This window comes from Bidens hawaiensis, unplaced genomic scaffold (genome assembly GCF_021521415.1).
Source record: "Bidens hawaiensis isolate Kalapana, Puna unplaced genomic scaffold, B.hawaiensis_p1.1 tig00052764_1, whole genome shotgun sequence".
Lineage (NCBI taxonomy): Eukaryota > Viridiplantae > Streptophyta > Magnoliopsida > Asterales > Asteraceae > Bidens > Bidens hawaiensis.
In genome coordinates, this window is record NW_027499490.1 from 44,889 (window position 1) to 59,025 (window position 14,137).

The 14,137-nt window shown below is 37.4% G+C and overlaps 1 protein-coding gene and 1 pseudogene across 1 annotated transcript; both read right to left on the reverse strand.

Annotated features, from left to right (window-relative positions):
* Window positions 1-229: 229 nt before the first annotated feature.
* On the reverse strand, window positions 230-685 carry LOC143599779 (transcription repressor OFP6 pseudogene; annotated as a pseudogene).
* Window positions 686-5,855: 5,170 nt separating this feature from the next.
* Window positions 5,856-9,108, reverse strand: LOC143599774 (uncharacterized). Its single transcript, XM_077077651.1, has 2 exons — window positions 7,584-9,108; window positions 5,856-6,646 (listed from the first exon to the last, which is right to left on the reverse strand). The coding sequence occupies exons 1-2, from the start codon at window positions 9,106-9,108 to the stop codon at window positions 5,856-5,858; spliced, it is 2,316 nt and encodes a 771-aa protein (XP_076933766.1).
* Window positions 9,109-14,137: the final 5,029 nt, after the last annotated feature.

The following is a 14,137-nucleotide window of genomic DNA, read 5'->3' on the forward strand; positions in this document are numbered from 1 at the left end:
CCTCGAATTAAGAAGGATGAGATGAGAATATGGGAATCTTTAATGCGTACATCAATGATCAATAGCATAAAGTCATATTGTTACTAGTCAAATACCACCAATCATCTTCCCACTAACATTAGCAAGCATCATAACATAACATTACACCAAACTAAAGGATGTTAACAGAATATACAAACCACAACTTAATACGTACCACTAAAACATTGATTAATTAATCCTCATTTATTCAGTTCGCAACATTACTCCAGATTTCCGTGAAAGCTTTAATAATAATCCCATGATAATAAGGAGAATTCAGTTGCAAGAAACAGTTGAGAAGCTCTTGAAGATCATCTTCACCATATATCTCTTTCTCCATTATCATCTGCATCATGGAGTCCTTAAAATCAACATAAGGATCATTTGAATCTTTTTCCACAGCCATGCTGTTGCCACCAAGCCAACCAAACCCTTGTACGGCTCTCACTGTGGTGTCAGAGGTGGTTGGTGATAGTGTTGAAGTGGTAGTGGTGGTGGTGGTCCATGATGTGGAGGTTGAGGTTGATGATGGGTTACGGTGGTGTTTGTTTTTGTAGGGTTTAGGGTTGAAGACTTTGGATAGGTTTATTCTCCGGCAGCTGCTGCCGCAGCCGACGGTGACGGTGGTGGTGGTATAGAGGAGTTTCTTTTTGAGGGTAGACATATATGATCAGTTGATGAAAACAGTTTGTGTGTAGATTGATTGGTTTTTATTTACTTGTAAGAGTGGAAGTGTGACGGGTTGTGGTTACTACAGTTGGAGACAGTCTAATCGATATGATCCATCCCATCATATATATAAATAATATTTAAGTGTAGTTTTTACTAGTTTTATTTACTTTTATGTGTTTAGAATAGTGAACTTATACATCCACTTATTGTACAAATAACTTATCGTACTTCTAAATATACATTCACATGAATTTAAAATCAGACCAGTCCATAATATTTTGAGTGCTCAAGAGGATTATGACAAATAAGCTAATCTTTTATTTATTTTTTACAACATGAGTGCCCTTCAGCTCGTGACTCTTGAATTCCTGATTATGATCATGAATGTTGTAAACGGTTGGGCCCAAATAATTTATGAATTGATTACAACTGTTAGGATTTATGTCCAATTATTACTAGTTTATTATTAAAACTTAGAAGAAAATATATTATGTTGTTTATATTTGGACTTTTGGATAACTTTTAGGGCCTTTATACAAAATCAAGCCTTTTTAACATATAATTTTATTTTTAATTTCAAGCCCCCGCTGAAAACAGACCCAAGACGACGGTCGAGCCCTGTTTGGGGTCTAGGTCAGGTCTGTCTTCAACCTCATGAGGAAGGATATCACTATGTGCACACACACGTTGTTACCTCTTAGCTCGCCCGTTAGTATATATAAATAAGTAAATGACTCGTGGACTTTGTCTGTACATGTTATTGTTTATCAATGTTTACATAACCTAAGCGTCGATAAACTAGTAGTCTTATTGATTCACTGTTTATAATGGTTTAGAAAACCTAATGACATTACAAATATGCCACAAACAATGTAAAAGTAAACTCTTGTATACAAATATGTGGCAAATTTGAAGTAAAAGATCATGTATTATTATTATTATTATTATTATTATTATTATTTTGTGTATATACAATATTAATATTGCATGAACCCTTAGAGAAAAAATATATAATTTAAATAATAATAAATATATTATATTATATTATATTATAAACCAAATACCTACCTTTCACAAATTCTATTATTCATGAATTGTACAAACTTTGAGACTTAAGTTACAACCCATCTATACAAATGTGTAAGGATCTTGTAGTGTAATCTTTTTCAATATAAATATCAAAAAATGTTGGGGGGTCATGTTCTGTTACCGGTCAAAGCATTTGAGTTTTGTTTTTGTGGTGGACTGTATTTCTTGCAATTCCACACAGTGTGATTACTTCGATTTGTTACTTCATAATATTAATCAGCTACAGATTTTGTGAACGTTTGGACGTTATCAATTTTTTCGGTTTAAGGTTTCATACCCCGTTGTAAAGCGGGGGTCAAAATACTAGTTAATTCGTATTTTAAAGGAGAAAAATAACTTTGAAATATCAATGTTTTTTTCTGATTTTACCTACAACTTTATAGTTTTTTATCATTTACATGAAGGTATTATAGTACCCTTTAATTTAATACCTTAGGGATTATTATAATTTATGATGCTAGTTGGATGGTCTACGGTTTTGGGTTTTTAAAGCATGACTATGACATTAATATTGTCCATATCGCTTAACATAAAGAATCAACAAACTAGCGGTACGTACTATAATATCAAGTAATGATAATGTTATATCATTTTGTCTAAAGATAATGTATTAGATAATAAAATAGATTAAATATATTCCTATTTTTTTAAACGACCGACAAATAATACCCGGGTCACCCAATAGCAAAAAACGACCTTATACACTCGCAATCGTACACATTGTTGGGTAACCTAAGCCCACCATCATAGTCTAAGTTTTTTTAATCAGCTACAGATTTGTTACTTCATAATATTAATCAGCTACAGATTTTGTGAACGTTTGGACGTTATCAATTTTTTCGGTTAAGGTTTCATACCCCGTTGTAAAGCGGGGGTCAAAATACTAGTTAATTCGTATTTTAAAGGAGAAAAATAACTTTGAAATATCAATGTTTTTTTCTGATTTTACCTACAACTTTATAGTTTTTTATCATTTACATGAAGGTATTATAGTACCCTTTAATTTAATACCTTAGGGATTATTATAATTTATGATGCTAGTTGGATGGTCTACGGTTTTGGGTTTTTAAAGCATGACTATGACATTAATATTGTCCATATCGCTTAACATAAAGAATCAACAAACTAGCGGTACGTACTATAATATCAAGTAATGATAATGTTATATCATTTTGTCTAAAGATAATGTATTAGATAATAAAATAGATTAAATATATTCCTATTTTTTTAAACGACCGACAAATAATACCCGGGTCACCCAATAGCAAAAAACGACCTTATACACTCGCAATCGTACACATTGTTGGGTAACCTAAGCCCACCATCATAGTCTAAGTTTTTTTAGGGCTCGAAAGCAGTGACGAACCCGAGATTTTTTTTTCGCATAGGTTGGAAATTTTTGAGATTGGTGATCGGTTTCGAAGGCTCGTTCAAAGATAAGAATAACTTGGTGTTCCTAATCACCTTAAACTAGTTAGGATAAGTAAGGTGTCGAACCACGCGAAGTAAGTGGTCAGTGTAAAATACAATTGATTCCTAACATTATAAAGTAACAGTTTGGAGTGCTGATCACACTAACAATAATTATAAGTTTGGAATAAACAAGTACTTAGAAAGTTGTAAACAATTCAATTAAACATACATCACATCCAGGGTTCAAGTATCCAACTAAACAGTAATCTCATTTCATTTAACAAATTGGTTATCAATAAACAAATATGGTTAACTGAATAATCCATTCTTAGGTATCAACAAATGTAAACACACGACACTGGTAACCAAAAGTTCCTTGCCAATGTGACACAATCAAGGACAAATGTATGCTTTATCGGCCTAAACTTAACATTAAACCCTATGAAACACACGTCACGGCAATCGACAAACTAATCGCTCTGATTGAAATAAACCTAAACTGGTTGAATGCTCAACAATACCAAACACCAACGCTCATATATTATCAATTAATAACTACAATAGCTTGGTTTTAATACATGAGAAAATACTGAGAAGTTATAATACTCTATACCTCGGGAATGATTTGAGAATATTAACTATTCTTCGTTTTCACTTTATCTTCAATTATGATGAGGAAAACTATTAGGATTGATCTAAGATGATTAATAGCCCTGAAATTCACCCAAAATCGTCTCACAACGGCAAAACGTCGTGATAATGGTTTAGGGCTTGTAATTAGAATATATATGTCGGAACCCGTTTTTCAAATTTTTTATGTCCATCGCGTATCACGATGGGCATAGCCTCATGATGTCGCGTAGTGCGACCAAAGAAAACCTCATTTTTAGATTCCTCTCGTTGAGAAACCCAAAATTTATATATTATCCCTTAACTCATTTTCTATCTCAAGATATGCTTGTTTTACTCATTGACGCTTTCCTGCCCACTCATCTTGTTTATTTTTCGCTCTAGCTTTAGGTTTCTCATCCAAATTCTTCCCAAATCCTTCTTAGCTTTCCATATATACTTCTCAATGCTTCCATCTTCTCGAGACTTGCTTAATCTTCATCTGGATGACTCTGAATTAGCTCGTTTAAGCTTCGAACACCTGCAATCATAAAAGAACTTAAAGTAATCGTGTTCGCTATATCTAAACAATTAAAATGAAATAACAAATACATACACATGATTTATACCCGACCATCAGTCGAGACTAAATTAATTCTCACTATATAAATTTTCTTCAATTCAATTCGGGTAAGGTAATCGGTATATAATTCTCAATGTCATATAACCCGGTTGGGATATGATTCGAACTTGACATGTGATGATCACCACCCCAAATATTTATTTTCCTCTGCATGCCAGTTGAGTTAATTCTTATTAACATAATATACTACTATTGATTCAGTAATTACAAATTGAGATATATCATATATGTATACTATTATTTGAAAGTCTGAAGCAAACTTGGGTTCGATGAAGACAACATAGTCTGGTTAGAGTGGAGCAACAAGACTCTTCAATTTGAAGAATGCGATGGCTAGAAATACAAAAACGTTATCGTTCTAAAAAAAAGAATTGCTAATTCATTATTATGAGAAACTGGCAATTGGTAAAACCTTAACGTTGAGTCTACACGAATTCCGTTGGTTTTCGTCACATTCGTTATGATATCATAATTAAAACAAACAAAAGAAAAAACAAAATTATCATTCAGTCAGCTTATGTTATGTTCTTTATGATACTATTGCGGATAAAAAAAAATAATAATATACTATGGACAAGTAAGGCGCTGTCAAGTGGCCCAATGTCGGCTTAACGACACCAAACTTATCATTTATATATATTAAATAAATTAGATAATTAAAGAAATAAATAAAGTCTAATTTTTATTAATCAAAAATATTCTAAAAGTTTTTCTTTTTAGATTTGAAGGCTAGATGGTTGGAGACAATTTATTGTTTCATTACTATTTTTAGGACCCCTTTTCAATGATTAGATAATTTGCAAAAAACTACCGAAAAACTTGGTACCGACGTTACGTCAGTGTGAACCCCACATAAGTTGTCGGTCACATAAAATACGAGAAGATGAACGGTAAACAATTACAAAAGAATTGATGTTAATAATTTTATATGCTTGGAAAATAAATTTGTGAAGTCATTCACATTAGAATATCACTATAGTTATACTAGTTTAAATGAAGCATTAAGAATCTTGTACCGATCAAACATACACAAATAGCACGGCCAGACAATATGAGAAGACAGACTTCAAGCGATAAAGTGTGTTTCACACTTTCACTCTTCATGGTAGATAAGCTATTAGGGCCTGTAGAGTAGGCTAATCTCCAATAGAATGTCAGATGAGAAGAGGAACAATTTTGAAACGATTTTCTGATTAATTCCAAAAGCAAAGTACATGAATTTAAATATGCATGGGAATTAGAGTGCCACTTTCTCACGTCCCCTTATTCAATGAACATGCATGCACATTACCCCACTAAATGCTCCACTACTACCTAATATGCAGGAACAAAAATAACAATACAAAATGACTAATTCAATGCATGTGACTAAACTAACAGAATCCAACGTTTCATTTTCTTCTTGGGCTTAATCCCTTAACTTTGCTGGCTTCTTAGAAATTCTTTTAGGCATGTTGTTTAGAATAGGCCCAGTCACTGGCAGGCCCGTATCAACTGCCTTCCCCTTCAGAACAAGCTCGTCCTCGAGCTCCAATGGAAACTCTGGAAATCTGAGGCGGAACTCCGAATAATCTTCCCATGTTGCTTCTGCCACATTGTGATTTTTCCATGCAACTAATATCTGTAACTTCCCTAGCTTCCAACGATGATCGATTACCTGTGCTGGGTTCAGTTGATCAGCCTCCAATTCTTGAATGTTTGGCAGTGGAATTGGAGTAGGGTCTCCCTTAGCCTCTCGCAAAAGAGACACATGAAACACCGGGTGTATTTTGGAATCAGGTGGCAATTCTAATCGATACGCTACTGCACCAACTCGTTCAAGCACCTGGAATGGTCCATAAAAACGTTTTGCAAGCTTCTTGGTACTACGAGGTTCCACGGATTGTTGTCGATAATTCTGCAACCTCAAGAAAACTTTATCGCCAACCTTGAATTCTTTGTCCAAACGATGTTCATTGGCCATTGTCACCATACGTTGTTGAGCTCGTTTCAAATTATCTTTCAACATCGAACGGGTTTGTTGAAGTTCTTGGAGAGTGTGGTCAATAGATGGAATGTTCGAATTTCCAGATTTGTACGCGTTCATGTCCGGAACTGGATAACCATAAAGCGCTTGAAATGGTGACATGTTGATTAACGATGTGTTATACCAATACTCCGCCAAATATAAACACTTGCTCCATGACTTTGGTTCTTGACCTGCAAAACAACGTAAAAAATTTTGCAAACATCGGTTAACAACTTCGGTTTGCCCATCGGATTGAGGGTGGTACGCCGTTGAATACTTGAGCTTGGTGCCAATTTGATTGAATAACTCTTTCCAAAACTGACTTAGGAAAATTGTGTCACGGTCTGTGACAATGCTTCGCGGAAGGCCATGCAAACGATAGATATGCTGAAGAAATAGTGTGGCTAACATCACAGCTCCATACTTGGGTGGAAGGGCTATAAAGTGGGAAACTTAGAAAAACGATCCACAACGAACCAAATCGCCGATTTCCCGTTAGACATAGGTAGGTTTGTAATGAAATCCATTGATAAGTCTTGCCACACATTGGAGGGAATAGGCAATGGTTGCAATAGACCATATGGTTTATGTGTAGGGTATTTGACTTGTTGGCATACTTGGCCCATATGAATAAAACGCGTAACATCGTTTTTTAGCTTAGGCCAAACAAAAACAGTTGCCAAGCGTTTGATGGTGGCTCGTATTCCCGAGTGCCCCCCGGCTTGAGATGAGTGAAATTCTTGTAACAAAAGTGACCGAATTTGAGGCAAAAAGGGAACAAAGATTTTACCGTTGCTGTAGAGAATGCCTTCATTGAATTTGAAGAGATTTTTGCCATCATTTTGTATGAGTTTGTCTCGGAGAATTTTACCTTCAGTGGACTCATAGAAGGATTTTAAGGTAGTGAGCCATGTAGGACTTGTTACTGAGATGGCCAGAAGGTGGATTCGGCTTAAAGCGTCCGCGACACGGTTTTCTTTTTCGGCTTTGTAATGGATCTCGAAATCAAACCGAATGAGCTTTGTTGCCCATTTGTATTGTTCTGGAGTTTGTACTACTTGGGAAAGAAGATGCTTTAGGCTTCGTTGATCTGTGAAAATTTAAATTTTCTCCCAAGTAAATATTGACTCCACTTCTTGACCGCTTCTGTAACGGCATATAATTCTCTAACATACGCGGAAGCGGCTTGCATTCTTGGGCACATTTTCTTACTAAAGAATGCAATCGGGTGGTCAGCTTGTGACAATACCGCACCTATGGCGATGTTAGAAGCGTCGGTAGTGACTTCAAATGGGTGAGTGAAATTTGGAAGAGTGAGTGTTACCAATGATACCATGGCAGCTTTGAGGTCTTTGAAAACAGCTTCACTTTGTTCGGTCCAACGGAATGATGGTAGTTTCATAATGTCCATCAGGGGTGTGGCAATTTGTGCATAGTTTCGGACAAACCGTCGGTAATACCCGGTGAGCCCTAAGAATCCACACAACTTTGTCGTGCTCGAAGGAGTCGGCCAAGACTGAATTGCCTTCAATTTTTCTGGGTCGGCTTCTATTCCGTTAGCGGATATAACATGGCCTAGATAGTCAATGGATGTGGAAACGAAAATACACTTGGATGGCTTTGCAAAGAACTTGTGTTGGGACAATGTCTCGAACACATGATGTAAGTGGTGATAGTGATCTTCCACTGATTGACTATATATAAGAATGTCATCGAAAAACACCAATACGAATCGGCGTAACACATCCCGAAACATATCATTCATTGTGGCTTGAAAAGTTGATGGAGCGTTAGTTAGACCAAACGGCATTACGAGGAATTCGTAATGGCCATCTACCGTTCGAAACGCTGTTTTGTGTGTATCTTCAGAAGCGACTCGGATCTGGTGGTAACCTGAGGTTAAGTCGATCTTAGAGAACACCGCAGCCCCATGTAGCTCATCTAGCAATTCTTCAACAGTCGGAATCGAAAATCGATCCTTTATGGTTATAGCATTTAATGCCCGGTAATCGACGCAAAACCTCCAAGATCCATCTTTTTTTCGTACCAAGAGCACCGGTGATGAATACGGACTTTGGCTCGGTTTAATAATACCGTCTTTCAGCATATTGGAAATAAGATCCGTCATGATTTTATTTTGGTATTGTGGGTACCTATAGGGTTTGACATTGACTAGGTCTGACATGGGTGAGGCTGGTATATGGTGGTCTTGGGTACTTGTTGGAGGTAATTGGGTAGGGTTTTGGAATATGTGATGATAACTGGAAAGGAGAGTGTTGATAGAATTGTCATGGTGGTGTACGATATGGGAAGGTGGAGTGGTATTGGTATCTTCAAAGTGGAAAAACAATGCATGAAGGGATGATACACTGTCTTTGGCGATTAGGGTGTGAATGGAGGATGGAGAGACTTGGGTTGATTGGGCTTCTCCACGTAGGGTGATTGCTTTGGAGCCCACGTTGAAAGTAAGTTGAGGAATTGCAAAATCTGCCATTACTGGGCCTAGAGTTCGCAACCAAGCGAGCCCAAGAATGACATCAGCTCCTTCAACCGGCAAGATGAAAACAGGAATGGAGAAGGAAGTGTCTTGAAGAGTAATATTCAGCGACGGACAAAAACCATCACAAGTTAATTTGTCGCCATTACCAACCATAACTGAAAAATTCGGTACGTTTTGTGTTGGTACGTGCAAAAAAGAGACAATTCTTGGTTGAATTATATTGTGCGTGCTGCCCGAATCGATGAGCACCTGAACTGGTTTGTTTTAGATATAGCCTGTCACACGCAATGCTTGTGGAGATGACAAGCCAAAAAAAGCAGTTGTGGATGACGAAAAGAATTGATTTGGATTGGTCAGGTCCAAGGATTCGGTATTAGGTGTGGGATCGGTATCATCAGTGGTGGTGTCGGGTGGGTCATCTGGATCATTATCGGCTATAAGGAGAAACTGTGGAGGGTTACATTTGTGACCGGGAACGTACTTTTCGGGGCAACGGAAACACAAGCCTTCGTTTCGACGTTTTTGAAGTGCCTCGGGTGATAGTTTAGTAAATGGTAATTTGGGTGAGTTTGGGTTGGGTAATAATGGCGGGTTTCCAGGTTTGGATGGATTGGATGTGGAGGTGGTGGTAGGGGTAAAAGATGGGGATTGAAAATTGCGAGGTTGATATAGCTTGGGTTTGGCTAAGTTAAGTTTTTCTTCGATTCTTTTAGATAAACTATAAGCTTGGTGGAGGGTAGTAGGCTTGATAATAGCGAGTTCGGTTTGGATATCCGGTTTGAGGCCTGAGATGTAACAGTTTAGGAGAGCCTCGCTTGATAAACCAACAACACAGTTGACAAGTTTCTCGAATTCGACTTGGTATGCGGTGACCGTTGTTGTTTGTTTAAGCTTGAAAAGGGTCGCCTGATGGTTTTCATAGTCGGATGGGCCAAAAGGGAGTTCGAGGGCTCGAACAAATGTCTTCCAAGTACCCAACTGATCGTTGTTTTTGAGGTACTTGTACCAACTCAAGGCCTCTCCAATGAAATAGAAAACCACGAGTGATAAACGCCGGTCATCGGGAATGTTGTAATAATTGAGAAAGTTGTCGGCTTGAAATATCCAATCTAATGGATTAGAGCCATCAAACAAGGGAAGATTGATCTTTGGAGGGCGAGGATAGGATGAATCGGGTTGGTCGTTTTTGGAAGAAGAACCGGAAAAGGGAGGAGTTTGAGGGCCTTTTTGTTTTTCGTTGGACAGGAGGTTGAATAGACGGGTGGTAGCTTCCATTTGTTGATTCATGGAGGCTTGAAGGGCTTCGAACTGGGTATTGGATCTGGCTTCGGACCGGGCTGTGTTTGTGGCGGTTTGAGTGAGGAATTGGGCGAATTGATCACAAAGGATTTGAAGGGACTCATCGGTGGGGGAAGATTCTTTGCGGGGAGGCATGGTAAGGATGATGAAAGCACCAAATGTTAGGGCCTGTAGAGTAGGCTAATCTCCAATAGAAAGTCATATGAGAAGAGGAACAATTTTGAAACGATTTTCTGATTAATTCCAAAAGCAAAGTACATGAATTTAAATATGCATGGGAGTTAGAGTGCCACTTTCTCACGTCCCCTTATTAAATGAAAATGCATGCACATTACCCCACTAAATGCTCCACTACTACCTAATATGCAGGAACAAAAATAACAATACAAAATGACTAATTCAATGCATGTGACTAAACTAACAGAATCCAACGTTTCATTTTCTTCTTGGGCTTAATCCCTTAACTTTGCTGGCTTCTTAGAAATTCTTTTGGGCATGTTGTTTACAGTCACTGGCAGGCCCGTATCATAAGCAAACAAGTACATGCATGTCCTCCCATCTATATATCTACACTATATTATATATTTGTATAGAACCAGTATTTTCTTGTGTGTTTAAAACACTACACTCTGTAATTTGGAGAGCTTTGTTGCATCACCCTGGTCACACTATGTTATTTTAACAGACCCACACTGGCTTCAGAGTTTGGCTTGGGCGTTTCCTCAGGAAACCATAACATCTGCGGCCACTTGAAAGTTATTGTGTCAGAGTAGAACTCTCTGTCATAACACACGGTGGGACTAAAACCCATATGAGCTCGAGATTCGAACTGACAACCTCGTAAGGCCTAGCTCAAATCATTCATTGTCAATATTCATCCAAAGAGCCACAAGTAGGGATCAATCTTGGGTCTCTATTGAAAAACTCAAACATTCAACCACTAAGCCATAAATTGAGGTTATACACTATATTATATGTTGCCTTTCGAAAAATAAAATCTATACTACATTATAATGTTGGATAATATACATCATAAAAATTAAGAGTTGTAATTTTAGCTAATTATATACAATTGTTTATGCTTGTTGGGTAATAGTTAAAATTGACAAAATAGTCTTTTATACATATATTTAAGATAAGTGGGACGTTCCTCGGGCTCCCATTCGGCTTGATTCGGCATCACGAATATACCGCCACCATTACCTTAGTATGGGCTCCGAGGTAAGCATTTCAAGTTTGGGAAGCCGAGAAGAATAGAGTCGTTAGGAGCTAACGGTCATAAGACAATTTAACATTATAAAAACTAAAAAATAATTTTTTAAAACCTATAAATTAATACACTCTTAATCCGTTGAACTCACTCAATATATATTACTTGCGGCATTATATCTTTTTTTCAATTACGTTAAATATGGATCGGGTTGGAGTTTGGGTGTAACATCCCGAAATTTCTAAGAATAATATTATATATATTATTTACGTATGAAGGGGAACGTTTACTTGAGTTGGTAGAGAAATGGTAAAATAACAAAGATGGTTCAAGTGGGCTAGTTAGATGGAATTAAATATGAACCAAGAAGGAAAGATGGGCCTTAGGTCCATGAGCTTAAGGGAGTATAAATAGCCCTTAAACTCTAATCCTTTCCATTATCATCTCTACACCATAGCATACACCTTGGAAAACACACACAAACCTTATCCTATAACCCAAGCCAAGATCCAAAGACGAGAACCGAGCTTGTTGGTGTTAGATCGACGTGACGAACCAAAGCAACATCAAAGACCAGCTCGTGTTCGTAGTTCGACTCGTTTACGGTACGTTTATATCGAGAACTTGTTCGTTAAGGTTCGGATTTAGTCTAGAAATCATAGATCTGTGTTAGTATGGTAAAAACGAATCCAACAAAGCTAAACTTACTAAAATTGATTACAGTTTGATAGGTTAATTGTTAGTATGAAGAAACTCGTATGTAGATGCATAAATCGCACCCTTTAAATGTAAATGTTTGGCCGATTTAATGATTGGGGTTTGTAGGCGCTGGTCAGACGATTCCATTGATACCAAAATCGTGACGTTTCGTTAAGAAACGAAGATTTAATTGCAAATCTAAGTTCTGTTGACTGTGGGTGTTCTTGACGATTTTGACTTTGACCCTTGAGTCAAAGTCTGGATAAGAACTGTTGATGTTCCGTTAAGGTTGGGTGATTCGTTACGCGGTCTTAACGAATGGGACTCATTCGTGTGACTTGATAACGAATCAGCCCTTAATTCGTTAAATGCCCATTCGTTTTGTCAAGGTAACGAATTAGCTACCAGTTCGTTATGTTCAAGTAACCAATCAGATGAAGATAAGGTAACGAATCAGTTAGCGAATCAGACTCAATTCATTATAATTGAGATAGCGAACTAGGCCATTCATTATAGCGAATAAGGAGGATTTTGTAACGAATTAGACGTTGAAATAATTATTGAAGTGGCCCCTGGACTTGTGAAAGAATGAGATAATTACATAATAGCCCTTGGACTTTGATAATTTATGAAAGTTTCCCTTAAAGGTTAATGAGTAACGATTAACTAACCGGGTAATGATTCAATGAAGTAAAACCGGCTTAGACGAGTAAGACTAATTAAGTAGCATTGAGAGTGGCTAGAGTAGTATTTAATATTTGCAATTATTAAACAATTAGTCGCGTACAGCTCAAGGAGGAATAACCAATAGCATAAGAAGTAACCTAGTTCAGGTAAGTTTTTAGCCCCATTCCTTGTTATGTTTTCGGGGCTGTGTGCATACTCGATGTGTTTGTTAATACATTTATCCTAAGTGATAACTGTATGCCATATGTGATATATGTGATAGATATGAATGATTGCTTGTCGGTACGCGAACGATCTTCGGATATTACGCATACTGTCAGGTTATAAATAAAGATATGAATGTTATATGTAATGTATAGATGATGTATGGCCGTGATAGATGAATGCTTGTCGGGGCGTGAACGATCTTCGGATATTGCACGTATCGACAAGGAGAATGATTGTCAAATGAATGATGTGTAGAGCGCCTAGAGTGTTCTTATGCTACGATGTGATTATTGTATATGCAAATAAGTGTATGCAGGTACAGGAATGGCAAATGAGTTTTATATCTGACTTAGTAAGTTAGGATGGCAAATCCCTCTAACTTCCGTTGGACATAGACTTGGCATGTGATGGCGTAGTTAAGGACGGCGGGCCTTATACGTGTTATAGATGATAGATGAGAACGTCGTTAAGGACTGTGGACCTTATACGTGTTTACGAAATAGGATTCGGCATGGGAAAGGACTGCGGACCTTATACTTGCTGTAATTGTGTTGTGATAGCATAGGGGATGACTGCGGACCTCTTACGTGCTAATAAATAGGTTGTAACACAGGAAAGTACTGCGGACCTTGCACGTGTTGTCAATATAGGATGGTACAGGGAAGGACTGCGGACTTTGTACGTACCATAAATGGTGAACATAGGTAAGGACGGCGGACCTTTTTCGTGTTCACGACCCTGAGTATAGGTATAGACGGCGGACTATGAACATACTCTCGGTGGATTTAGGTAGGTAGTAGTAAGTATGTATGTAGAATAGAAAATTGACTGGTTAAGTATGAATATGTATCTTCGGATACATAAGTATGTATGATATGCGTATGTATTGTATGTTACCTGATTAACTAGAACTCACTCAGCGTCGCTGACTTTTAGTATGCACGCAGGTATATATGTTTATCGGTGATGGCATGAGGATGGCACGTGGTATGGATTGAACGGCTGGCATCTGAAGATAGAAGAAACGATGTTTTAATTATGATGCTTTATGTTATGGTTTTTAAGAAAAGATTGAATGTT

What these genes read in the sequence shown, in the direction of transcription:
- LOC143599774 (XM_077077651.1), bottom strand. Translation starts at nt 9,108, where the DNA reads ATGGTTGGTAATGGCGACAAATTAACTTGTGATGGTTTTTGTCCGTCG. An exon ending in AGAAGCGGTCAAGAAGTGGA is followed by an intron (nt 6,647 to 7,583) that starts GTCAATATTTAC and finishes GTTGTTTTGCAG; the next exon opens with GTCAAGAACCAAAGTCATGG.